At 44.7% G+C, this 21607-nt stretch overlaps 1 protein-coding gene across 18 annotated transcripts in view; it reads right to left on the bottom strand.

The window, feature by feature from the left end:
* Phf21a (PHD finger protein 21A) overlaps positions 1-21607 on the bottom strand; it is a 179649-nt gene that overhangs the window by 6058 nt on the left and 151984 nt on the right. For 13 of the 18 annotated variants that reach the window (XM_028878967.2, XM_028878961.2, XM_028878958.2 and 10 more), the window contains 6 exons: positions 21141-21434; positions 8870-8968; positions 6760-6811; positions 6034-6113; positions 5553-5613; positions 3087-3250 (listed from right to left, as the gene is read on the bottom strand). In XM_028878967.2, coding sequence (XP_028734800.1) covers positions 3087-3250; positions 5553-5613; positions 6034-6113; positions 6760-6811; positions 8870-8968; positions 21141-21434 — 750 coding nt within the window. Of the gene's footprint in view, positions 1-3086; positions 3251-3320; positions 3344-5552; positions 5614-6033; positions 6114-6759; positions 6812-8869; positions 8969-21140; positions 21435-21607 lie in introns of all 18 variants that reach the window. The other 5 variants (XM_028878968.2, XM_028878969.2, XM_028878971.2 and 2 more) reach the window with 1 other exon arrangement.

Below are 21607 nucleotides of genomic sequence, written 5' to 3'. Positions count from 1 at the left end.
GACAGGTCATAAGCAAATGGTAAGCTGAAATGTGCCTGACCATGACATTGCTGGGAACATGCTGCCTCTACCAACTCCGGCTTTACTGTGTGCTAAAAATGTAGAATTAGTCAACATATCTTCCCTCCCCATAAAAATGACAGCAGCAACAAGGTCCATCCTGAGGACTAGTGTCTGGCTGCGTCTTGTATTACCAGGTCCTTCTAGATAGTTATTGATCCCCAGGAAATGCTTGGCTCTCAACTGTTTCTGTTTAATTAATGTCGAGGCTTATGCTACCCAGCAGCAAACACACAGAACTCTGTGTGTTGATTTTAATCACGGCTGTTGTTGGGATACTGTAAAAGTAGAAGTCAATTATCTTTAGAAAAAAAAAATGTATCCCATTGGGTTTAACTTAGGAAATTCTGAACATTTTTAGTGATTTCAGAAAAGCGTTATTTTGCCTTTAGATTTCTGCAAAGAACTCTGTTTGTGTTTTAAGATGAAATCTAGCAGAAGTTTTCAGTTTGTGATTTGACCAGAGTGAAAGAAAAGCATAAACTCGACCAAAGAACCCAGACCAAGACAACAGGGTATAAGACACTTGAAGGCAGAGGTTCAAAGCTCCCCCCTCCCCAGCACTGTGCACCAGTGCACAGGGAGTCAGTGACTGCTGGCTCCTTTGACTGGGGAAAAACTGGAACAGTCTTTGGTACAGCAAACATGGCTCCCGACAGGGAGGACTCCTAGTGCACATCAGCCTAAGTCAGAACCCTGCATCGGTGACCAGGGCCAAAGGAAGGACGCATGGAACACCAAGTCTTTAGAACCAGGAAGAGTCTGTAGCTACCGCTACAGCGGGAATGGAACCTGCTGGGAACAGAGCTCTCCTATGACCCCAGTTATCCAAAGATAAGACTCAGTTCACTGTCTCCCAAATTCTCACTCAGGGCTTCAGGTGGCATTCTCGTGGAGAGGGGAGTGCCATTAGTAAGTCATGAGAACCTTCAACTCAAGGAACATTCCACCGGAAGACGGCTAACAACAAGCTCTGCCATTGCTAAGGGCTGAGGGCACGGACAAAGACGTTCCTGTTTTGTTGCTCCAGCCTGCCCTTCTTGTCATCGTCAGCAAAGGGCAGCATCAGTCTGCTGCTTGTTTAGGCCAGGAACTTCAAGGTTATCCTTGACAATTCTCTTTTCCTCATTACTCAGTTTAATCCCCCCAAATCTTCAAAATACAAACAAAACTGCTCGCTTTTCTCCATCTCTGCATCGGCCACTCCATCAGGACCAGTCAGGTGTCATTATCTCTTGCCTAGAACACCACAGCAGCCTCCTTATTGGTCTCTCTGCTTCATCCCAACCTTTCCAAGGTCCCTCTCTCCCCAGTGCTCCTTTCAAAATCCAGCTGGTTCTGTAAGCATCAGGAGCCATCCAAGGAGGCTGAAGTCTTTGGTTATCAGTCTGTTAGGAAACTAGACTTACTATCCACATGCACTCAAAGCTGTCTCCCGCCAGAGGGAAAACAGACTTTACAAGCAAAAAAAACTCAATGGAAATTATCTTAAGAGATGAAAGTTAACACCACCACCACCAGGCTGATGTCACATGCCTCCTGCTGCAATACACAGAGAGGAACCTGTCATTCCTGATTCTAGGTGCTTCCGTCTATTCTGGAGACAATCCAGCGGAGCAACTGTCCCACTGAAAAAAGATGCCACCATTAGGAAAGACACAGATGGACTGAGGGCCTGGTGAGGCAGCTCAGTGGATAAATGCCCACGTCACCAAGCCTGAGTTCAATTCCAGGGACCCACAAAGTGGAAGGAGAGGACTGATTCTCAAAGCGGTTCTCTGGCCTCCACACATATGCCGTGGCATAGGTGTATACACAAAGACACAGACACACATACTCTAAATGAATAAATTTAATAAAAAAAAAGATGGCCTAAGAAACTCTTTCAGAATAAAGGAGAGTAAGAGATTCAACAGGATCAACAAACGCCAAGAGTGACCTTGGACAAAGGCAATTACTGGAACAAGTAGAAAAACTGGAATATGAACTGAATATTACACAACCAATGTTAAATTCCCATAATTTCATTACCACATGGTGGCTACACAACAGAACACTGTCATTCTTAGAAGTGAAAAATTTTAATTGCCTCAGAAAAAAGTGTGCATACATGCACATATTTGCACATGTATGTGGGTGCAAGCATGTAAAGGAAGACACAAACACAGCGAGTTAACTGATGAATCAGAGCAAATGGTGCTACCGTCCACTACACCACTGCTGCAACCTTCCCACGGGTTTGAGAATCGTTTGGAACATTTGCAATGGAGATTATGTCACAGCACTGGTGGCCTCCTGTTGTACTTAGAATAAAAGCACAGAGCCTTCTAGTCACCTCTCTGGTCACATCTCCCACACATAACCGAGAGGTCCCTTCTCCCTCTGCATGGATGATGCCTTCACCGTCCTGGCACTGCACCTTGTCCCTTACCGTTCCATTTCTCCTCCTGGTGCTCATCTCTGCCTGATGGGTTACATATTTGTTCCTTCGTTGCCTGCCTCTTCCTACAGAACACAAGCCCCCGAGTGCTTGTACATTGCCCAGCCTCATGAGCAGCATTCGCTCAGCAGAACAGTGTTCGGTCAGGATCTGCTGAGTGAACTTGTTGCTTTGTAAGTGCTGGAGCCTGCTTCTGACCAGTTCCAAACAGAAAGTGTTGCACTTCTAGAAGTGTGCCTAACAAAGCAGCAGGGCCACTAGACGCATCTGCTCTACTCACAACAATGACAGAGACCGCTCAACTGTGTAAGTCCATGTCCCCACCCTCCTCTGAGAGTTCATGCAGAGCTGATCAAATCAGACTCTGAAACCCTGGGCTCCCTGGATTTATGTGAACATGACTCTCTAGGACAAGAAAGAGCTGAGACCCTAGAAGACAGCTGCCTGGCATGGCATGCAGGCATTCTGCAGGGTCTACTGCTGTTCCCGGGCTATGGAGGAAGGGTCAGTCTGGTGAGGAGACGACACAGGACATGGCTTTCCCCTGGGAGCTCTCGGAGAGAGTGCAGGCCCCCCAGTTACTTACGTCTGTGGAGGTGGGGCTGGGCAGGGACACAGGCTGCACAGGTGCAGGGAAAGTGAATGTGGTCTCTGTCTTTTCATTTTCAGGGGAGTCGGGATGACTGGATGGGGGGGATGTTGGGGTAAGGGCTCCAAACCCCAGCACTGCATTGTATTTTGGAGGACGACCTATATACCAAGAGAAGGGAACAAAAGGGGAAAGGGGGAGGGAAAGACAGGGGAAAATGGTCTTACATACCTTTGGCCAGTGTTCCTCATTGGCTAGCATGGAAAAGGAAGTGAGGTAGCAGACAGAAGGTTAATACACAGGCCAGAGGAAAGAAAAGAAGCAACGATTTCAATGCCATTAGAAACAACTACATGAATTCTAAAAGAAGGGAGGAGAAGGGAGCCTTGGAGAGAGGTAAAAGGTGCTGGCATTTGTAAAAAGACCCCATCTCTGCAGATCATGATCATTCCTGGACTCCCACAATCTGAGGTTTCTAATAGGAGGACCCAGGGGTCATGAAGCAAAGGAGCCTAAAGCCAGAACAGTTTCTTTCCTGTGTTTTATGCAGTAGTCACTAAGGTTTTTTCTGCAGCCATCACTCCTAAGGACCCTCTGTTCTTACGAATGGATTTATTCAGCATTTCTGCTTTTCCATGTCTCTCTTGTCAACAGTTTAGACTTTTCCTGCTGGTAAGAGTGGAGGGAGGCAGTGTGAGGAGGCAGAATTCAGCCGACTCCTCTGGCCCTCTGCTGGCAGAGCCACTGGGAGGGAGTTTCTAGAAGAGCTGGAGTGTGGGAGTGTCACAGTAAATCCATAGGCTTCCAGCCTCGGTGGCCTCTGTGCTGCTCTGAGAGCCGCCTCACTGCTTCACACCACCAACAGGCATGGACTACATGTTTAAGGAAGGACAGGGGCATTTTTGTGAAAGGTCCAGTCTGAAGCAATCTATAAGCAGTCTAAAAAAGCAGAGCCCAGGGTCACAGGAAGTCTAGGGCAGTGGCTCTTACCACACACCTAAATCAAGATCCGTGTCTCCTGAGAGTTGGATGACAGCCTCTAAGCTGTCAGTGGTCATGAGTACAAACCCAACACACCAAATTAAGAAAAGCCAGTGAAGCCTGCTTTGCCTACGAGCACCGGTGAAGGCTTTCCCACCAGGCAGTCTCTCTCAGGGTCATGCACGGAAGTTATGACAGCCAGACACCACCCTAGCACTGCCTGTATCAGTCAGTCAGAGTCTGTGTTCCAAAGACAGACCGACGGTCTTTTCCTACAGAACCTAGTGCTGTGACGAAGGAAACCGACAGCAGACTCTTTGCTTGTCCATATAAGGCATGTCCACAGCACTGCAAATGCAGGCTTTAGCCTCTGACCTTTCTGGCTCATTTAATCTCTGTTCTCTAAGTAGATACTACCTCCCAACAGGCCAATTAATTGAGGCCACTGGCTAGGGACCTCTTATCTGAGAACAGTGTGGCCACTAAAAAATAGCTAAACACAAAACCAAAAAGTACCTTATGACTGTGGCCCAGGAAGCCAGTACAAAGCAATAACTTAAGGTTTCTCATCTAGATGGGTTGGTCACTTTCAGGGCAGGACAGATGAAAGGTCGTCACTGAGGCTGGCTATGCCTCAGGAACATAATGCACATTGGTAGGTCTGCCCAAGGCAGACAAAGGTCAGGGTGACCGCCAAAGTCTCCAATGGCTCTGAGCGTCTGTGTGCACGCACAAAGATCAGTTTGCTAGTCACTCTCTCGGCAAGCTTTCCCGCCTGCAACTATAACTCAGGGTCACATTACCACATGGAAAAAGGGATCCTGGGATATATTACTAACATCGGAGGGTGATTTCAGTACCTTGTTCATGAGTCAAAGCCTGAACTATTAAGACCTACTTAGACCTGTGTGATGAGAGTTGCTGCTGTTTTGGTCTGCCTACAGTAAGGTCTGGAAGATAGGAATGTTTGCGTTGAGGAGCCTGTTTTCCCAGCATCCTTTTCTTCTGTAGCTAGAGATGCTCATGATAAAAGATTCTAAATTCTCTTTCTGGAAAGTCTGCAGATCATGGAAACTCAGTCCTTTCCTACCCTCACTGGCAAGAGGACAACTGAGACACTATTAGGAACACCTTGGCAACAGCAGTGCTCAGCTGTTTAATGATACTAAACGCTTCCTTTCACACGGTGTTCTCTTCACTGAGCTATTCATGGATGGCCTGGTATACTTGGGGCAGAAATGCTGCATTAAGCCATTCTCCTGAGCCAGCTTAGACAGGACTCAAAAAGTCAGCTTTTAGCCCTGTGTTCAGAGCACTAAGAAATCTCTCTTCTCCTCCATATTCTCAGAAAACAACAAAAACTAAATTCAAGGGATACAGGAGCTAGGTTCTAGGACAATGGAAAAGAAGGAAGGAGGAGAAAAAGAACATAACATGGAAAGCAGAGGCAGAAGCAAGATAGGGTTTTTAAAAGGCACTCACCTCTCTTCCGCGTCCCAGGATGCATTGTGCTGTTAAGGTAAGTGACTGCGCTCTTCTTACGCTTTGGAGATTTAAGAAGGAGAGGTGACTATTGAATAACATGGTTACCATGAACACTGCAAACATGCTTATCACATGCTAACCAGTCTGTGCCAAACATCCCAAGGTCTCAATGCAAATGTGTTTTAGTATATGTACTTGGCTCTGAGAGAATACTCCAAAGGGGCCTGCCTCTGCTCCACGAGTGAGCTAAAACTGTAAGGCAGGATTGTATTTACTCAAACTTAGCAAAACAAATCCTTAAGAGGCAAGCAGTGATGGATAACACAGGAGTGTTCTGATCAGAGAGAAGCACGTCACTTCATAGAGCTGATGAGGCTGAGGACAGTCACACTGCTCTTAGCAGCAGGCTTTCAGTGGGAGGGACTAACAAGCCACCCAGAAGCCAGGGCACAGGCAGGGCCAGTGCTGGCTGCAGTACCTCTGGCTCAAAGACGGCCCCACTATACACCGGGTTCGCGGTCGTCCTTCTCTTCCGTTCCTGCCTCTTGCTTTGGATTTCTTGAGAAGAGAAAGGCTTCAGTTAGAAGATAGGAACAAGGAAGCTAAGGAACAGAAGTTCACCATTTAATGTACTGGGTTTCCTGCAATCAGCAAGGACAGGGGCAAGGCTTTGTCTCACTAAGGCCTCAACAGGAGCAGGCACACTATTCGTGTCTCTGAGCAGGTGAGGCCACACTGTCCTTCAGTGCACTGCTTTGTGAATGAGGGCACTGATGTGGACCACTCTTGTACACAGCCATTCTCGTTTATTTTTAGACTGCTGTGCATACAGGTCTGTATGAATTGTAGCCACAGACTACCAATCAAAACTTCTCAAATTCAGCGCCCTGAACTAAGCAACAAGAGGCTGCAGAGCTTTGTAACTGTCCTTAGGATCCTGATGGTCCGTCACTGGAAAACAGAGACAGACTTGTCAAAGGAGCACTGTTGTGAGATGAAGACCAGGAGTATGAATGGTACTAGGAAGAGGAGGGTCTGGGCATTATATGGACAGGAGGCAATTCTTCCTCTAAAGAAAATCCAGTCCACACTGACTGAATTATACTCTATTTGTGCCCCAACTTCCTGATCTAGGAATTCAGGCAAATAGCACTTTTAGGAACAAAACTAGGAAAAAGACCATGCTGAGAATATCTTCTCTTACCTTCTAGATGGTCATGTGTTACCAACCCTAGAGACACCATGAAGGCAAGTTTCTGTGACAGAGAAACAAAAGAATATATTTCAGTCTGGGATCTCGCAAGGCCAATCATAGGTTTCCTAGTCAGAGAGCAGGAAAGCTGCCTTGACAGAGGTGGGATTCACATGAAGAACCACCACAGAGGCTTTCTGTTCTAACATTTCCCACTTCTGCAAAGTCACACATCAGCATCTGGACTGACTGGTGTTTGGATTTTTTGTCCAGCAGAATAATAATCTTCTTCTTTCTTCTTCTTCCTTCTTCTTCCTTCTTCTTCTTCTTCTTCTTCTTCTTCTTCTTCTTCTCCTTCTCCTTCTTCTTCTTTTTTGGCTTTTCGAGACAGGGTTTCTCTGTGTAGCTTTGCGCCTTTCCTGGAACTCACTTGGTAGCCCAGGCTGGCCTCGAACTCACAGAGATCCAACTGCCTCTGCCTCCCGAGTGCTGGGATTAAAGGTGTGCGCCACCACCGCCAGGCTAGCAGTTAAAGAGTATCCACAGTGGAGGAGTATGCAGAGGGCTAGGGAACCTCACAGCAGCAAGCTTTGAGTTCTAAGCATGCCACTCTTCACTGGGACACTGGTTCCTCACGTTTACTCCCACGGCCAGACAGCAGGAATACCAGCTAATGTTTTCAGGGACAGTGGTAGGTGATTCTGCTTAATACTGGGATTTTCAGGTAACATGAAAACTAACTATCATGGGGCAATTTCCCTGCACCTGTGTCCCTGAGACAGAACATAAGATCTTTCAACTGGAAAGAGCAATGGACTGATGGTTATACTTTGCTTTGGCTGGCTGCGATCTGAAAAGTATGTCTTCACTGTCTACTGAAGCACTGCATGGCTCCTACAGACCCAAGTACAGAGAAGGACATAGTCTCTGGTGAATGAAAACACCTTCAACTATTAGTCAACATATTCCCATAGTTACTAACAACAGTTTGGTCTTACACACAAACAAACACACACCTCTCCAAGAGAGTAATCTCAGAAGGCTATATTCAACTGGAAGATAGCATTTGCTACTACACATGATGGCACCTGCAATGGGTCACTGATATGAGATATCCTTTCTTTTTACAAATAAACTACCAGGGAGGCAGAAGCAGGTGGATTCTGCAAGTGTAAGGCCAGCCTGGGCTACACAGCCAATTCCAACTTAGCTAGGAACATACAGCAAGGCCCTGTCAAAACGGTTTCTTTTTGCTAAGTTTGCTGTTTCCTCTCAGTGTAGTATTTGCTTTTTGTGAATGATCTCCAAGTTTTTCAGCAATATTGGTAACAAGCGCTTCTTTTTGGTTCAAGTTGTGGCCCTTTAAAAAATACAGCTGATTTCACATCAGAGAGAAGTATGTTTGGTACCTGCCGGTTCAATAGATCATCATCTTCATGCCACTGTCTGGTATGGTTTCACTATGAGAATGCATTGAGGACAGAGGCTCCCATAGACGCCACCCCCAGCTCTTTACATCATAACCATACCACCATCTGTGCTTTCCTTCACATCTGCCTGTGCAAGAGCATCAAGCTAGAATGTCCTCTCCTCCAGGGACACACAGACAGCCCGTTGCCTAGGCTGGGCTTGTTGACCGCTTATGTCATAGTGAGTGCGGACATTACCTTCCTCAACCCACTTTCACACTCTACTTTTGAGACACTAACTCCTTTGGGATTTATTGCTCTAATATAATAAAGTGACCTAACGAAACTGAACACACGATGGCAATCCACAATGTAAAGAGACATCAGCTGATTCCCTCAGCTGCCCTATAGACGTTGTCTGAGACAAGCACAGCACCGCCTTCCTTAGGAATGTTACAGGACACCTGGGAAATCAATCACTAATCTTCTGCGTCAAGTTTACAGGATTTATATAAAAACATCATTTTAGAATTCTTCCTTTCAGCACCCGTACTTGGGCCCTCGGGACTCTGTGCTAAAAAACCCTGCCCCAGGTCGACCTGGGTGGTAATTGCAGCGCTGAGGGGAAAGAACCCGCCACCCCCCCAGAGGAGTAAACCCCGCCCCCGGAGCTGATGCAGATACAGACGCCCTGGGCCGTGCAGACGCCCTACCTGAGGGTTCTCTTCTCGTTTTGGTTTTGGGGCAGCAGGCGGAGTGATGGTGCGGCTCTCTGCTTGTTTCTCCTCTGTTTCTGTGTGGGATTTAACTGTCTAGGAGAGAACAATTAAGCAAAAATTCAGAATTAGTTTTTTTTATAAAAGAATCGAAAACAGTTTAATAATGTACTCAAATACAAAACATTAACAGATAAGTTCATATGATGCATTTTGTTGAGGAAGAAGAAAAAATGTCAAAGTCCAGGAGGAGACACTGGATTTCATGACTGGGGTAAATATGACTCTATAAATACAATCAGATCAAGGTATTTAGTTCTTACATATAAAAACAGAAGTGCTGAAGGTAAAGTACCTGTTGCCGAGTTTGATAACCAGAAATTTGATCCCCAAGGTCCACATGGTGGAAAAAGACAACTAACCTCCCTGAGTGTCTCTCGACCCCAACATGGGCACCACGGCACACTCACTGCCCAGGAAATAATAAGGCAAACAAGGGCTCAGAGGTTAAGAGCACTGGCTTCTCTTGCAGTGGATCTCGGTTCAGTTCTCAGCACCTACATGGCAGCTCACAACCATCTGTAACTCTGGGCCCTCTTTTGGCCTATTTGGGCACCAGGCACACACATGATGCACAGACATAAGTTCAGGCAAAATATCCAAACATATGAAATTAAAAGGTGGTAAGAAATATTTTTTTAAAAGGCAAAGAAAAACTAAAGTAGAGGCTGTTTTCCTTGGCTGTGGGACGTGGAGATTTCCAGAAACATCCCATTGTTGTTATATATGGGTCAAGCTCTGTGTCCACATGTGCTTAAGATCTGCGTGACCTAACAGTTCTTCTATCTCAAGCTTTTCTTCAGAACAACCTCAAGTACTACCCAGAACTACCTTAACTTGGGGTGCTTAAAAACTGCCTTGCAAGAGGCTGAAGTTCTAATCCCTCCCAACTCCTAGAAGCATTCACTTCAACACAGAAACACCAGTTACATTACTATCTGCTGACACAAATGGTAGCTAGTACACAGGCAGTCTTGCATTACTGTTCTTATTATGAGTAATGGCTAGTTCCTTTATGAGTTCTGTAGAAATAAAATGGTTTTAGAACAGTAGATACAAAACTATAAATACAAACTTAATTTACTTTTAGAAAACTAATGAAAATTATAGGTGCAATGGTCTTTTTGTAAGGTAACAAGTAATTAAGTAAATTAGAATAACATCTGATTATTGATAGGCAAGAGCTGACTGCAAGACTTTAGCCCCATAAAAATGATACCGAAGTATCTTTTCATACTTCGCTCTGGCTTTGCATGCTGTTACATAGGTATAAGATGTACTATCAATACGGGCCAGTCACTGCACCGGGGCCCATGCTGCCCCACTGCTCTACCCACGTCCCGCCCTAAGTCTCCATCTGTATCACAAGCCATGTGAACAGGGGTAGCTTGTACACTCCTTGTTACTGTACGCCTTTGAGCTGGCATGGCACCTCATGCTTGCATTCAATAAAGCACTGGCCTCCAGGAGAATCAATCAAACTTCAATCTCTCTCTCAATCCCCTTCTCCTTCCTTACCCACATAGTTTTTAATTTAGCCCCCAAAGGGCCTATTTCCTCCATAAAGCAAACCTTTAATGGGAAAGCCATTCATAGTGACATTACTAAGGTTTGAGGTACTCAGAATCAGCTTATTTTCCTGACGTTGAGTGTGGAAGGACAGGAGAGTGAGACAGGTCAGCCACAGGGTTTGTATTCCATTCCTGGGAACAGATCAACAGTTCCCTGAGAGCCTCTCTCCTATTTCCAAGGTCGAACCAACACTTGGTGGCAGTGCTCCTGGGCAGGGCAAGCCCCTCTGCACCAAGGGTTACCCACGCCCGCATTTCTCTTTCTCTCTCTGGAAAGCAGAACACACTGAGTTGCATAAAGAACATTGAAAAAACTGCATCCAAACAAAAATAAAGCAATCCAAACATTAGGGGGAGGTCCTTTCTCTCAACGACCTTGGGCTCTAGCAGAGGGCAGCTGTCATGTGCCCAGGACCATGGAGACATTCAGGCCAGATGAAATAGTCTCCTGCCCACAACCAGCAAAAAGCAAGGCCAAGAATCACTTGACTGAATTTAGACATAAACTACCCAACTCTAGTTAAGCCTCGGGACAGCTGCAGCTCTGGCCTGACTACAAACTTGTGAGACCTGGAGCCCAAACTATCCAACTAAGCTGCAGACCAGAAGGCAGAGGAGCAATGTTCTTAAAGGGTTGCATAAAACAAACAAACAAAACCCAGAAAAAACAAAGCCATTGCCTAACAATCCTATATTGTATTAAAACTATCCTTGAAGAATGAAGGATCAATTAAGAGACTGAGATAAACAAAAGCTGAGGCTCTCTTATCCACTGCCAGCACACCTGCCGTAAAGAAATGACAGGCAGGAAAACTGTCACCTGAAGCCACAAAGAGAACTCCAGTCAAGGTAACGACACAGGCCGCATCACAGCAGGTCTGATTAGTAACTGCTCACTCTTTCCCTATATAAAAGACGGATGTCTGAGACAACTGTTAAACCTGGGCTAGCAGACACACACTGTAAGATGTGACTTTGACACAACATGCGTTGTAGAGCAGAGCTGCACAGGAGCAGAGGTTCCCTCTGTTACTGAACTGACCTGGGATCAGTTAAAATGAGACTGTTAAAGCCAACTGTAATCTTCACTGTAACTACTAGAAAATTAAATACACATGGAAAAGAAGGATATAGTGAAGAGAAGAAAATGTACACCAGGAAAAAGAAACACAAAAGAGGCCAGTACTGAAGGCACAAGGGAAGAAGACGGTGTAAGACACGCGGACAGCAACACAGCCAAGTACCTCCACACTGGTGACCACCGAAGTCCCCTGGCTTCACCCACAACTAAAAGGCAGAGTGGCAGAATGATAGGTAAGTCATGCTTCCTCTAGAGCCTCACTCTAGAACGGACGGGAGAAAGGGAGGGCCGGAAGGACAACACTGAACAGACTACTGTTGTGTGTTTCGGGGCGGATCAGCATAGAGTTTGTTCAGTTTTCTTATTTACTCGTGTGTTCCTGTCTAAGTGCTGCAGCTATTATTAAACTGGGGAATTAATACTTCCAGCCATTGGTGTGGGACAGTCTGTCTCTTCAATTCTGTCAGTATTTACTTCATAAGACTTGGGATTTTCTTGATGGGTGTATATATTAAAATTCTTATACCCCCTTTACAGATCAATTCTTTCATCCCTGTATTTTGACACAAGAAACATCTATGCTGGGGCTGGAGAGATGGCTCAGCAGTTAAGAACACTGGCTACTCTTCCAGAGGTCCTAAGTTCAATTGCCAGCACCCACATGGTGGCTCACAACCACCTGTTATGAGATCTGGCTCTCTCTTCTGGCCTGCAGGCATACATGCAGACAAAACACCATATAATAAATAAATAAATCTTTTTTCAAAAGAGGAAACATCTATTCCTTTTGTGTCTTTAACTTAGAGTTGATTTTGGCTGGTGTAATATAACCATCCCTACAGACTTTAAACATAGTAGGGGCAGGGCAGAGGCAGGGGCAGGGGGCATCTCTGTGAATTCAAGGCAAGCCAGGGCTACATAGTGAGACCTTGTCTCAAAATAAACAAACAAATGAACAAAAAACTCAAACTTGGTCCTTTGGGAAAAAACATCAACAAGAGTTATAAACTTCTGGAGACCAAGGAAAAAGATGAAATAATGAAAAAGCAGAAGAGGGACATTATTCTTAATCTTACTTATAGTAGTGAAATAGTATTTTAAAGAGACTACATCAGATAACTGTATGACAATCAGGTAATACAAAAGAAATGGACAAATCTCTAGAAATACATTACCCAAGCTGACCTAATATGAGACAGTTAAGTCTAAACAAACATTGAAACACTAGACTGAAACAGTAATCAAAGTTTCCCCAAACAACATCAGATGGTTCATCTGGGCTCCAACAAATTTAAAGAATATTAGTCAAAGTCCTTTAAATAAATAGGGTCCCAGGAATTCATGAAATGGCTCAGTGGTTAAGGGCACTTGTGTTCTTGTAGAGGACCTGGGTTGAGTTCACAACACCCATATTAAGCAACTCACAACCACCTTTTAACTCCAGCTCCAGGGACCCAAAGCCCTCTTCTGGACTCTGCAGGTACCTGCACACACACGTAATTTGAAAATTAAAAACTCTTTAAAACACACACACACACACACACACACACACACACACACACACACACACCCTACCAAAAGCTAATAATCTCAGCAAAGTCCAGGGTATAACAGTGTATTGAAGGACAGCAACAATAAAGTGAAAAGACAACCTACAGAACAAGAGAAAATATTAAAGATACTGTTGTCTGCTAAGGGCCAGTATCCACACTAAGTAAAAAATTCCTACAGTTCGCTAAGACAAAGAGTACTGATTCTACTTAGAAGTGGACAAAGAGGGTCTGAGAGATGGCTCAGTGGTTAAGAGTTCTTGTTGGGAGCTGGAGAGATGGCTCAGAGGTTAAGGGCACTGGTTGCTCTTCCAGAGGTCTTGAGTTCAATTCCCAGCAACCACATGGTGGCTCACAACCATCTATAATGAGATCTGGTGCCCTCTTCTGGCCTGCAGGCATACATGCAGGCAGAACACTGTATGCAAATAAATAAATAATTCTTTTTTTAAAAAAAAAGAGTTCTTGTTGTTCTTGCAGAGAAAGGACCCAGGTCTGATTCTCAGCACCCACATGGTGGTTCACAACTGTCTATAACTCCAGTTCCAAGGGATCTAATGCCCTCTTCTGACCTCCATGGGTATATGATGCACAGACACACATGTGAGCAAAACACTTACCAAACACAAAATAAATAGATCTAGAAATTTTTTGAAATAAAAAGTGGAGAAAGGGTTTGAACAGATAGTTCTTTGAAGAATATATACAAATGCCAATAAACATGAAAAGAAACTAAATAGTATTAATAATTATGGAGATGAAAATACCCACTTTCTTTGCATATTTCACACATCCTAGGATAGCTTTAAACAAAACACTCTCATATTAGCATGAATATCAAGCAAATGAAATGCATATATTTTATTGTTGGGAATGAAAATTACTTAGTGTAACTTACAGGAAGTGTGGCATTACATGACACAGCAATCATATGCTTAGCTGTACATCCAAAGTAACTGTAAATGACATAAGGTGCTTATGAATGAATATTCCCAATGGTACTCACTAGTCTCCATGGCTACAAGGTAGACACAATTCAAATGTCCATCAACAAATGATTGATAAACAAATTGTGATACACACAAAAATGTACAAATATAAGCCAGTCATTAAGAAGTACTGGCAATGTTACAAAATAAACAAATCTTGAAAACACGCTAGAGGTGGAAAGTTTTACATAAAAGGTCACTTATTAAATTGTCCCATTTATATGAAACAACAGCAGTCATCAATGCCACAGACATAGCAGGAAGTGGGGGTGGGGGGAGCTTGCCAGGGACAAACAAAGGGATGGATAGAAAATAGCTGCTTAATAGACAATGAGCTTTATTTTAACGTAATGAAAATATTTTGCAACTAGACAGACAGTGGTTGCATAACACCGTAAATGTACTAAATGCCATTAAACTGTTTACTTTTGGATGGCTAATTATTTGTGAAGTGACTTTCACTTCAGTTAAAAAATAGTAAGAAATGCTGGAAGGTGGTAGCACACGCCTTTAATCCCAGCACTCGGGAGGCAGAGCCAGGAGGATCTCTGTGAGTTTGAGACCAGCCTGGACTACAGAGTGAGATCCAGAAAAGGTGCAAAGCTACACAGAGAAACCCTGTCTTGAAAAACCCAAAGAAAAAAAAAAGTAAGAAATGAAGAGCGATGATTCTAAAAGTTTGGTCTCTTCTCTTAGAGCAAATAAAGCATTATTAGGATTGAAGCTGCCCTGAAGACGTTACCTTTTTGCTTATGTGGTGTTTAAATAGTTACCAGTATTTAAAAACTAGGCAATTCTTCAAAGCATCTGGATTGTGGACTTGTAAGTGTCCGTATGATCAAAACTGGCTACTGCCAAGCAGCAGCTGCTTCCTTGAAAATAAGCCTTTCCCATTTTTTTTTTTTTAAACTGTCAATTATAGTCACGCTTGTTGGATTATTTTAAGAGGAATTAAGAATGGAATTAACATATCCCTTACAGTCATGCTCTATAGCAAGTGGAAAAAGAGGAAGTCCACTTGTCTCCCCAGCTCACTGCTCACTTCTATCTCCTGCTTCACGCATCCCTCTACACCTGTCTGATGAACTCCTGCTCCTTTATGCATGTATAAAAGATGGACTCCCCAAACTTTGTCATGTCCAGAACTAAGGTAATTATTGATATCCCAGATTTCAAGTTCCCCATGTGACAGGTGCAGTAGGCAAGTGTTCAGGTAGTTTCACTATTTGAATGATGGCAATTCGGACTAGAGGCAAGGCAAAACTGCTATATGGTCAGTCACTTGTACTCTCAGCTCAGGCTCACTGGGAGGGAAGGCTGGACAGCACTGATGTATACTCTCCTAAGCATGCCTGCTGGAGAGGACACTTCGAGATTCCTATGAAAGTTGGGGCCTGGGTGGTGGTAGTCTGCCATTTTTCCCCTCTAGACCTCCCCCTCCCCTTCTTTTTAAAGCAGTTTAGCCTTGGGGATATAGAGGTCTTTGTCACGGGGTGTGGATGGGGAGAAGAAACAGACAAACATAATTCCCTGAAAATTGGATCTGCATCAGGAAATACTTTAGCACATGTTACCACCAGCCGATGTTGGTCCCACTGCACAGTCCCATGAAGCACGTGGGTGGCGGGAGGCATGGGACTGCAACAAGTCATCTCCTTCTACTGTGTTTGCTGCACTGAACTTCACGGACACTGGCAGGGATGGAGGTCTATGGCACTCCTATGTCACCTAATTTTATTAGTGGCATTTCCCCAACACTGTATAAACTGCGTGTCTACTGTAATGCTTGGTAATTCCTGCAATATTTCAAACTTTTTCAAGATCCTATCTATAGTGGTCTGTGGATCTCTTGTGTTACTACTGTAACTGGGGTGCCACACACAGCCAGCACCCACTAAAAAAGGTGAACTTAACTGATAAGTGATGTGTGTGATCTAACTGGCTTTCGTTCCCTCTCCTCCTTGAGCCTCCCTGTTTTGCAGGACTCCAGAATATTGAAATTAGGTTAATTAATAACCCACAGTGGCCTCTAAATGTTCAAGTGAAAGAAAGAACCACATGTCTGTAATTTTAAACCAAAAGTTAGAAAATGATTAAGCTTAGTGAGGTTAACACAGGCTAAAAGGGGATTCTCTTCTACCAGACATCCAAGCCACACACCCAAAGGAAAAGTCCTGGAGGAAGTTAACCATGCTTCTCCATGAACTCAGGAACAACAAGAAAGTGACAGCCTACTATTGCTATGGAAGACCTAACCAGCCACAACATTGTACAAGACAAGGGCTGGTCCAAAGCAAAAGCCATGTCCTTTCAACTCTATGATGGCTCAGAGAAGCTGCAAACGTCCGATGACAGCCAAGGGTGGCTTGTGGGTTTGAGGAAAGACACTGCCACTGTATTACAAAAGGACAAGGAGGTGTGAGGGCGTTGGTGCAGAGGCCGCATCAGGCTGTCTCAGTCTAGCTAAGCCTGGTTACCCCAGACAGCAGATGCTCAGGTAGAAGAAAAGAGCTTTCTGCTGGAAGAAGATGCCACCAAGGACTTTCATGGCTAGAGAGAAGTCAGTGCACAGGCTCAAAGCTTCGCAGGCCAGGCTGCTTCTCCTGGTAAGGACTGATGCCGCTGTGACTTTAAGTTGAAGCCAGTGCTCATTCTGAAAACCCTAGGGCCCCTGATAACCACACTAACTCTACTCTGCCTGTGCTGTATACATGAAGCACACAGCCTGGATGACGGCACATCTGCACATCTGTTTACAGAATGGTGTATAAACAGTGTAAGCCCACTTACTGCTCAGATAGATTCCTTTCAAAATAATAGTCTCACTAGCAATGCACCGAGTCATCCAAGAGCTCTGATGGAGTTGTACAAAGACATTAACGTTGTTTCCATGCCTGCTAACACAATGCCCATGGGTCAAGGAGCAATTGTGACTTTCAAATCTTATTATTTGAGAAATATATTTTATAAGGCAATAGCTGCCATAAATTGAAAACCTTTTGGAAAGGATTCAATATTCTAGATGCTCAAATTCAAGACATATATAGAGAAGGTCAAATATAAACATTAACAGGAAGTTGACCCTAATCTTCACAGACAATTTTGAGGGGTCCAAGATTGTAGCAGGAGCAACAGAGGTGGTGGAAACAGTAGGTGGCAGAATCAGAAGTGGAGTGTGGCGCTGTGGTGGCGCTGCACTCATCCCATGATTAAGCGCTAAACAGGGAGGGGTTGTTCCCTATGTTGAGAATAGTAAACGTTTTCTTGAGATGGAATCTTATCTAGAGAATATTAGAGATTCATTCTGGTTTTTCAAAGAAGTCCTGTCATGGGAAAGGTGCCACCACACTACATCACATGCCGCAGAGAAATCCCTCCTGAAAGGATATGTAACTGATGAAGGAGTTCAATCGTCAACAGCCATCGGTATCAGAGCAAGACCTTCAACTAGCTGCAACATTACCACTTGTTGAAGGTTTTAAAACTGAGATATGCACATTTTTTGGACACCACAGTGTTGCTGTAGCCTGAGACTGCAGCACAGTGTATACATGACTCTAAATGTACCAGGGAGAGCAAGTAAGTCATGGACCTGGGCTTATCTTAACTGTGGTGGTCTGCAACCAAAGCCCACGGCATCTTTATGGTGCTCCCGGTGCTGTCAGCTTTCAAGCTCTGTGAACTCCTCCTCTCCTCTCTCAGAACCACAGTGTAATGTGGCTTCAGTAAGGGAGACAGCTGAGGCTCTCCAGTGAGGGTGGGTAAGAAGACTCCTGATAGACAGAGTGAGGCTACTGCTAGTATAACTCCACTGCCTTCTTTCCTACATCAAACAAAGAGAGGCCCCGGGTCAACAGAGTCTGCCATGCTCCCTCCCCTGAGGCAAAGCCTCAATGCCTGCTCCAAATACACCCGAGACAGCTCTGTGTGGTACAGGCTTTGATTCTTTCCTTTTCATCTCTACATACAAACTCCATGAGGAGCAAGTGGCTGGCCCTTGACTTTGTTGTTGCTGTTGGGGTTTGTTTTGGTGGTGTGAGGGATGGAACACAGGTCCTTGTACATGCCAGGCCAGAGCTCCACCACTGAGCTACATCCCTTGCGCTCACTAACAGACTTTTAAGAAGTGCATAAGGTTATTGCCTTTGAAGAAACAGCAAACCTAGCAAGCCTTGAGAACACAGGCTTAGTAATCCTGTGAACAGGTGGCTACTTGTTTCCTACGTTAGCCCACCTAAGAGAAGCTCAGTGGAAGCTCTGAAGAAGGGAACCTAAGAATAGAATCTCGTGTAAGGAGAGTCCCTGTTAACTGGGCTAATCTGGAGGACTGCTAGGCCAGATGGCCTGCCAACTAAACTAGCAATGACTGGGTTCCTATATTCTAGCAGAGAGAAGATGCCAGGACATACGACTAGCAAGAAGGCCTTCAACTTAGAACTTCTGTGCTCTTCAAATCAAACCATAAAACACCATCCACATGGAAGTGCAAGACATGAAAAGATGTCTCAAACCTAGAGAAGACTAGGTTAAAACACACAGTTGGCTTTAAAATTCTGTTAGTATATAAACAGAAAGTATCTACAGGCACATAACAGAAAATGTTAATTGCTGTGGATATTGCTCTATATAAATAAAACACTGATGGCCAGTGACCAGACAGGAAGTATAGGCGGGACAAGGAGAGAGGAGAATTGGGGAAACAGGAAGATGGAGGGAGAGACACTGCAGCCACCACCAGGACAAGCAACATGTAAAGACGCCGGTAAGCCACCAGCCACATGGCAAGGTATAAATTTATAGAAATGGGTTAATTTAAGATATAAGAACAGTTAGCAAGAAGCCTGTCACAGCCATACAGTTTATAAGTAATATAAGCGTCTGAGTGATTATTTTATATGTGGATTGTGGGACTGCAGGGCTTGGTGGAACCTGGAGAGAAGCCCTCCAGCAACAGTTAATAGTAATTAACTACTGGTAGTAACAGATTAAAATTACAGAAAATGCATAGGTTATGGGAAAAGCATCTTCTATAATTCATATTTCTGCGATGTTTGCAATTTTTAAATCATATCTATTTACCTGTATAACCAGAAAAAGAAATGGGAAAATAAGATGAGAATGAAAACAGCTTTTTCTTTATTTACCGAAGGTGAAAGAGATGGAAAAGGCTCTGTGGACACCACTTTCTGAGGTACAGAGGCCCCACAGCACTTCTTTGTTTTTTGCAGGTTTTTTAAAAAATTTATTTATTTTATGTGCATTGGTGTTTTGCCATGGGTGTTGGGTGCCCTGGAACTGGAACTATACACAATTGTGAACTGCCATGTGGGTGCTGGGAATTGAACCTGGGTCCCTTGAAAGAGCAGTCAGTGCTCTTAACCACTGAGCCATCTCTCCAGCACCACCCCTCCCCCAGCACTTCTGAGGGTCGGCACAGCCCTCGAGGACTTGTCCCCTAAGGCCCCGTACTTGAGCATCTGACTTTCCATATCTGAGCACCAAAGCCGGGCTGCCAAGCACTCTAAACTTCTGATCTAGAGCTGTGTTAATAATTTATTTCAGAATGCTCCTCAAAGCACTTCCTGGTGTTTGGGCAGGCTCCACAGGAATGCTGATATGCTGTCTTGTGTTTCCTGAGCATAAGGTCTTGTAATTCAACTCTGCTGCACTGATGAGTGGCCTGAGTCCAAGGCCCGGGAGTATATGTGCAAGGTTCCTCTGTCCAAGAAGCCCAAGGCAGCATTTCCTGTGATGCCCCCGCCAGGGACCAGCCTCTCTGAATCACAGCTGGCCACCCACTCAGGTAGAAGACTGAGAATCACCAGAGACTATTATAACATGAATGGGAAGTCAAGTCTGAGCAATTAAAAACAGACCAGGAGAATGACTTTTTGTGGCAGGCATGTAATTGGAAATATTAATAGTAAGTACTGGAGGTAAATTTTTGTTAACATTTCAGAAAGTGAATGTTAGGGGGAGAGCATCTTCTACAATTTCTATTTCTGTTAGTATTTCTTAAAATCACACATATTATCTGTATGATCAGAAAAAGAAACGGAACAATAAAATGAAGAAAAGCTTTTCTTCATAAAGAAAAGTGAGGTTTCGTGATGGAAAGTGGCACTGTGAAGCCACTTCCAGAGCACGGAGCTCACAGTGGAGCAGGGTGGCCCTGGCTCAGACTGGCTCCAGGTCGTGGCAATCTTCCTGCCTCAGGCTCCTGGGTACTGGGATTATAGATGGGCCCCACCGTGCTGGGCAGACTAACGACTAGTTAAAGCAACTTTCTGGAAACACTGCTTTTGTCTGAAGAATTCCTTCTCGCCCCTGGTCTTTCTCCGGACGGGACAGTGACATCCTAGAGACTCCTTGCTCTAGTGCTCGTTCTACCTGGAAGCTGCCTTTGGAGGTGACCAGCTTTGCTCCGGTCTCACTCACTTATGAGGAAACCTGACTTTAGAAAATGTGAATGTAGGGCTTCACCACGTGAACAGATGTCTGCTGCATCTAGTCTAGAGCTCAAAGGGTGAATTTCAGAAGTTATCTGAGGAAGTCCCGTTCCCTGCTCCGCTTACTGCTCCTGACTTACTTTTATAGTCAGGCCCACACTTGGGTTCTTACTGGGTGAAGCTAACATGGTGTTTTCTGATTCAGGTGTGTGTGTGTGTGTGTGTGTGTGTGTGTGTTGTGTGTGTGTGTGTGTGTGTGTGTGTGTGTGTGCAAGTTGGGAGCATGTTTCCTCACTGAGGCAAGGACCTTACCTGTGAATTTCTACATCAGAGCCAGCAGGGGGAGCTCACTCACACAAGACTCTGTGCCAGGTAAGGTGGGAAACAACTTTCTTCAGGAGAAAAGGTTCTTTGGATGTGACTGAATTGCCATACAATAAAGCAATAGGATGTCGATTTGGTGCTGAGATGAAGAACCCTTGACAAAGCATATCTAGAAAGTGTCTAGCAGCCACTGCTTCAAGGTCAAGGCTTATGCCACAGCAGGTGTGTACATAGTCTGCCATACCTGTTTCTCAAGGCTTGGTTTGCTAAGCTGTACAGTCTGAGGTCCAGCGAGTCTGGTCCCTGGAGTAGCTATCACAATGCTGGTGAGCTGGGCCATGGGGAACGTTTTGGCTATGGTTGCGGTCTGCCCATTGACGACACGGACGGGGTGGATGGAATTCTGGGATGTGGGGAGGGTTGTGGGTGTAAACTTGGTCAGCATGACAGGCCTCTGGATAAGCTGAGGAGCTGCAAGCATGGGAGGAGGCGCTGGAGCAATAGGAATGTTATTCTGGGCCACAGGCTTGGGGCGGACCTATGAGAGAGAAGAATACTGTGTTACTGGAGGTAGCCAAGGCTTCTAGCATTCCCAAGCTGACTGCTGCCAAATGTGGCTCATGACAGTCTTTTAAGTCTGAATATTTATCTTAACCTAAAATGACCCTGTGATGGCTGCTTCTGAGACAGTAGTAAGAACTATGTTTAACA

Source organism: Peromyscus leucopus, chromosome 4 (assembly GCF_004664715.2).
Source record: "Peromyscus leucopus breed LL Stock chromosome 4, UCI_PerLeu_2.1, whole genome shotgun sequence".
Classification (NCBI taxonomy): domain Eukaryota; kingdom Metazoa; phylum Chordata; class Mammalia; order Rodentia; family Cricetidae; genus Peromyscus; species Peromyscus leucopus.
The sequence above is the reverse complement of the archived record's forward strand: the minus strand, read 5'-3'. Positions and strand labels throughout refer to the sequence as shown.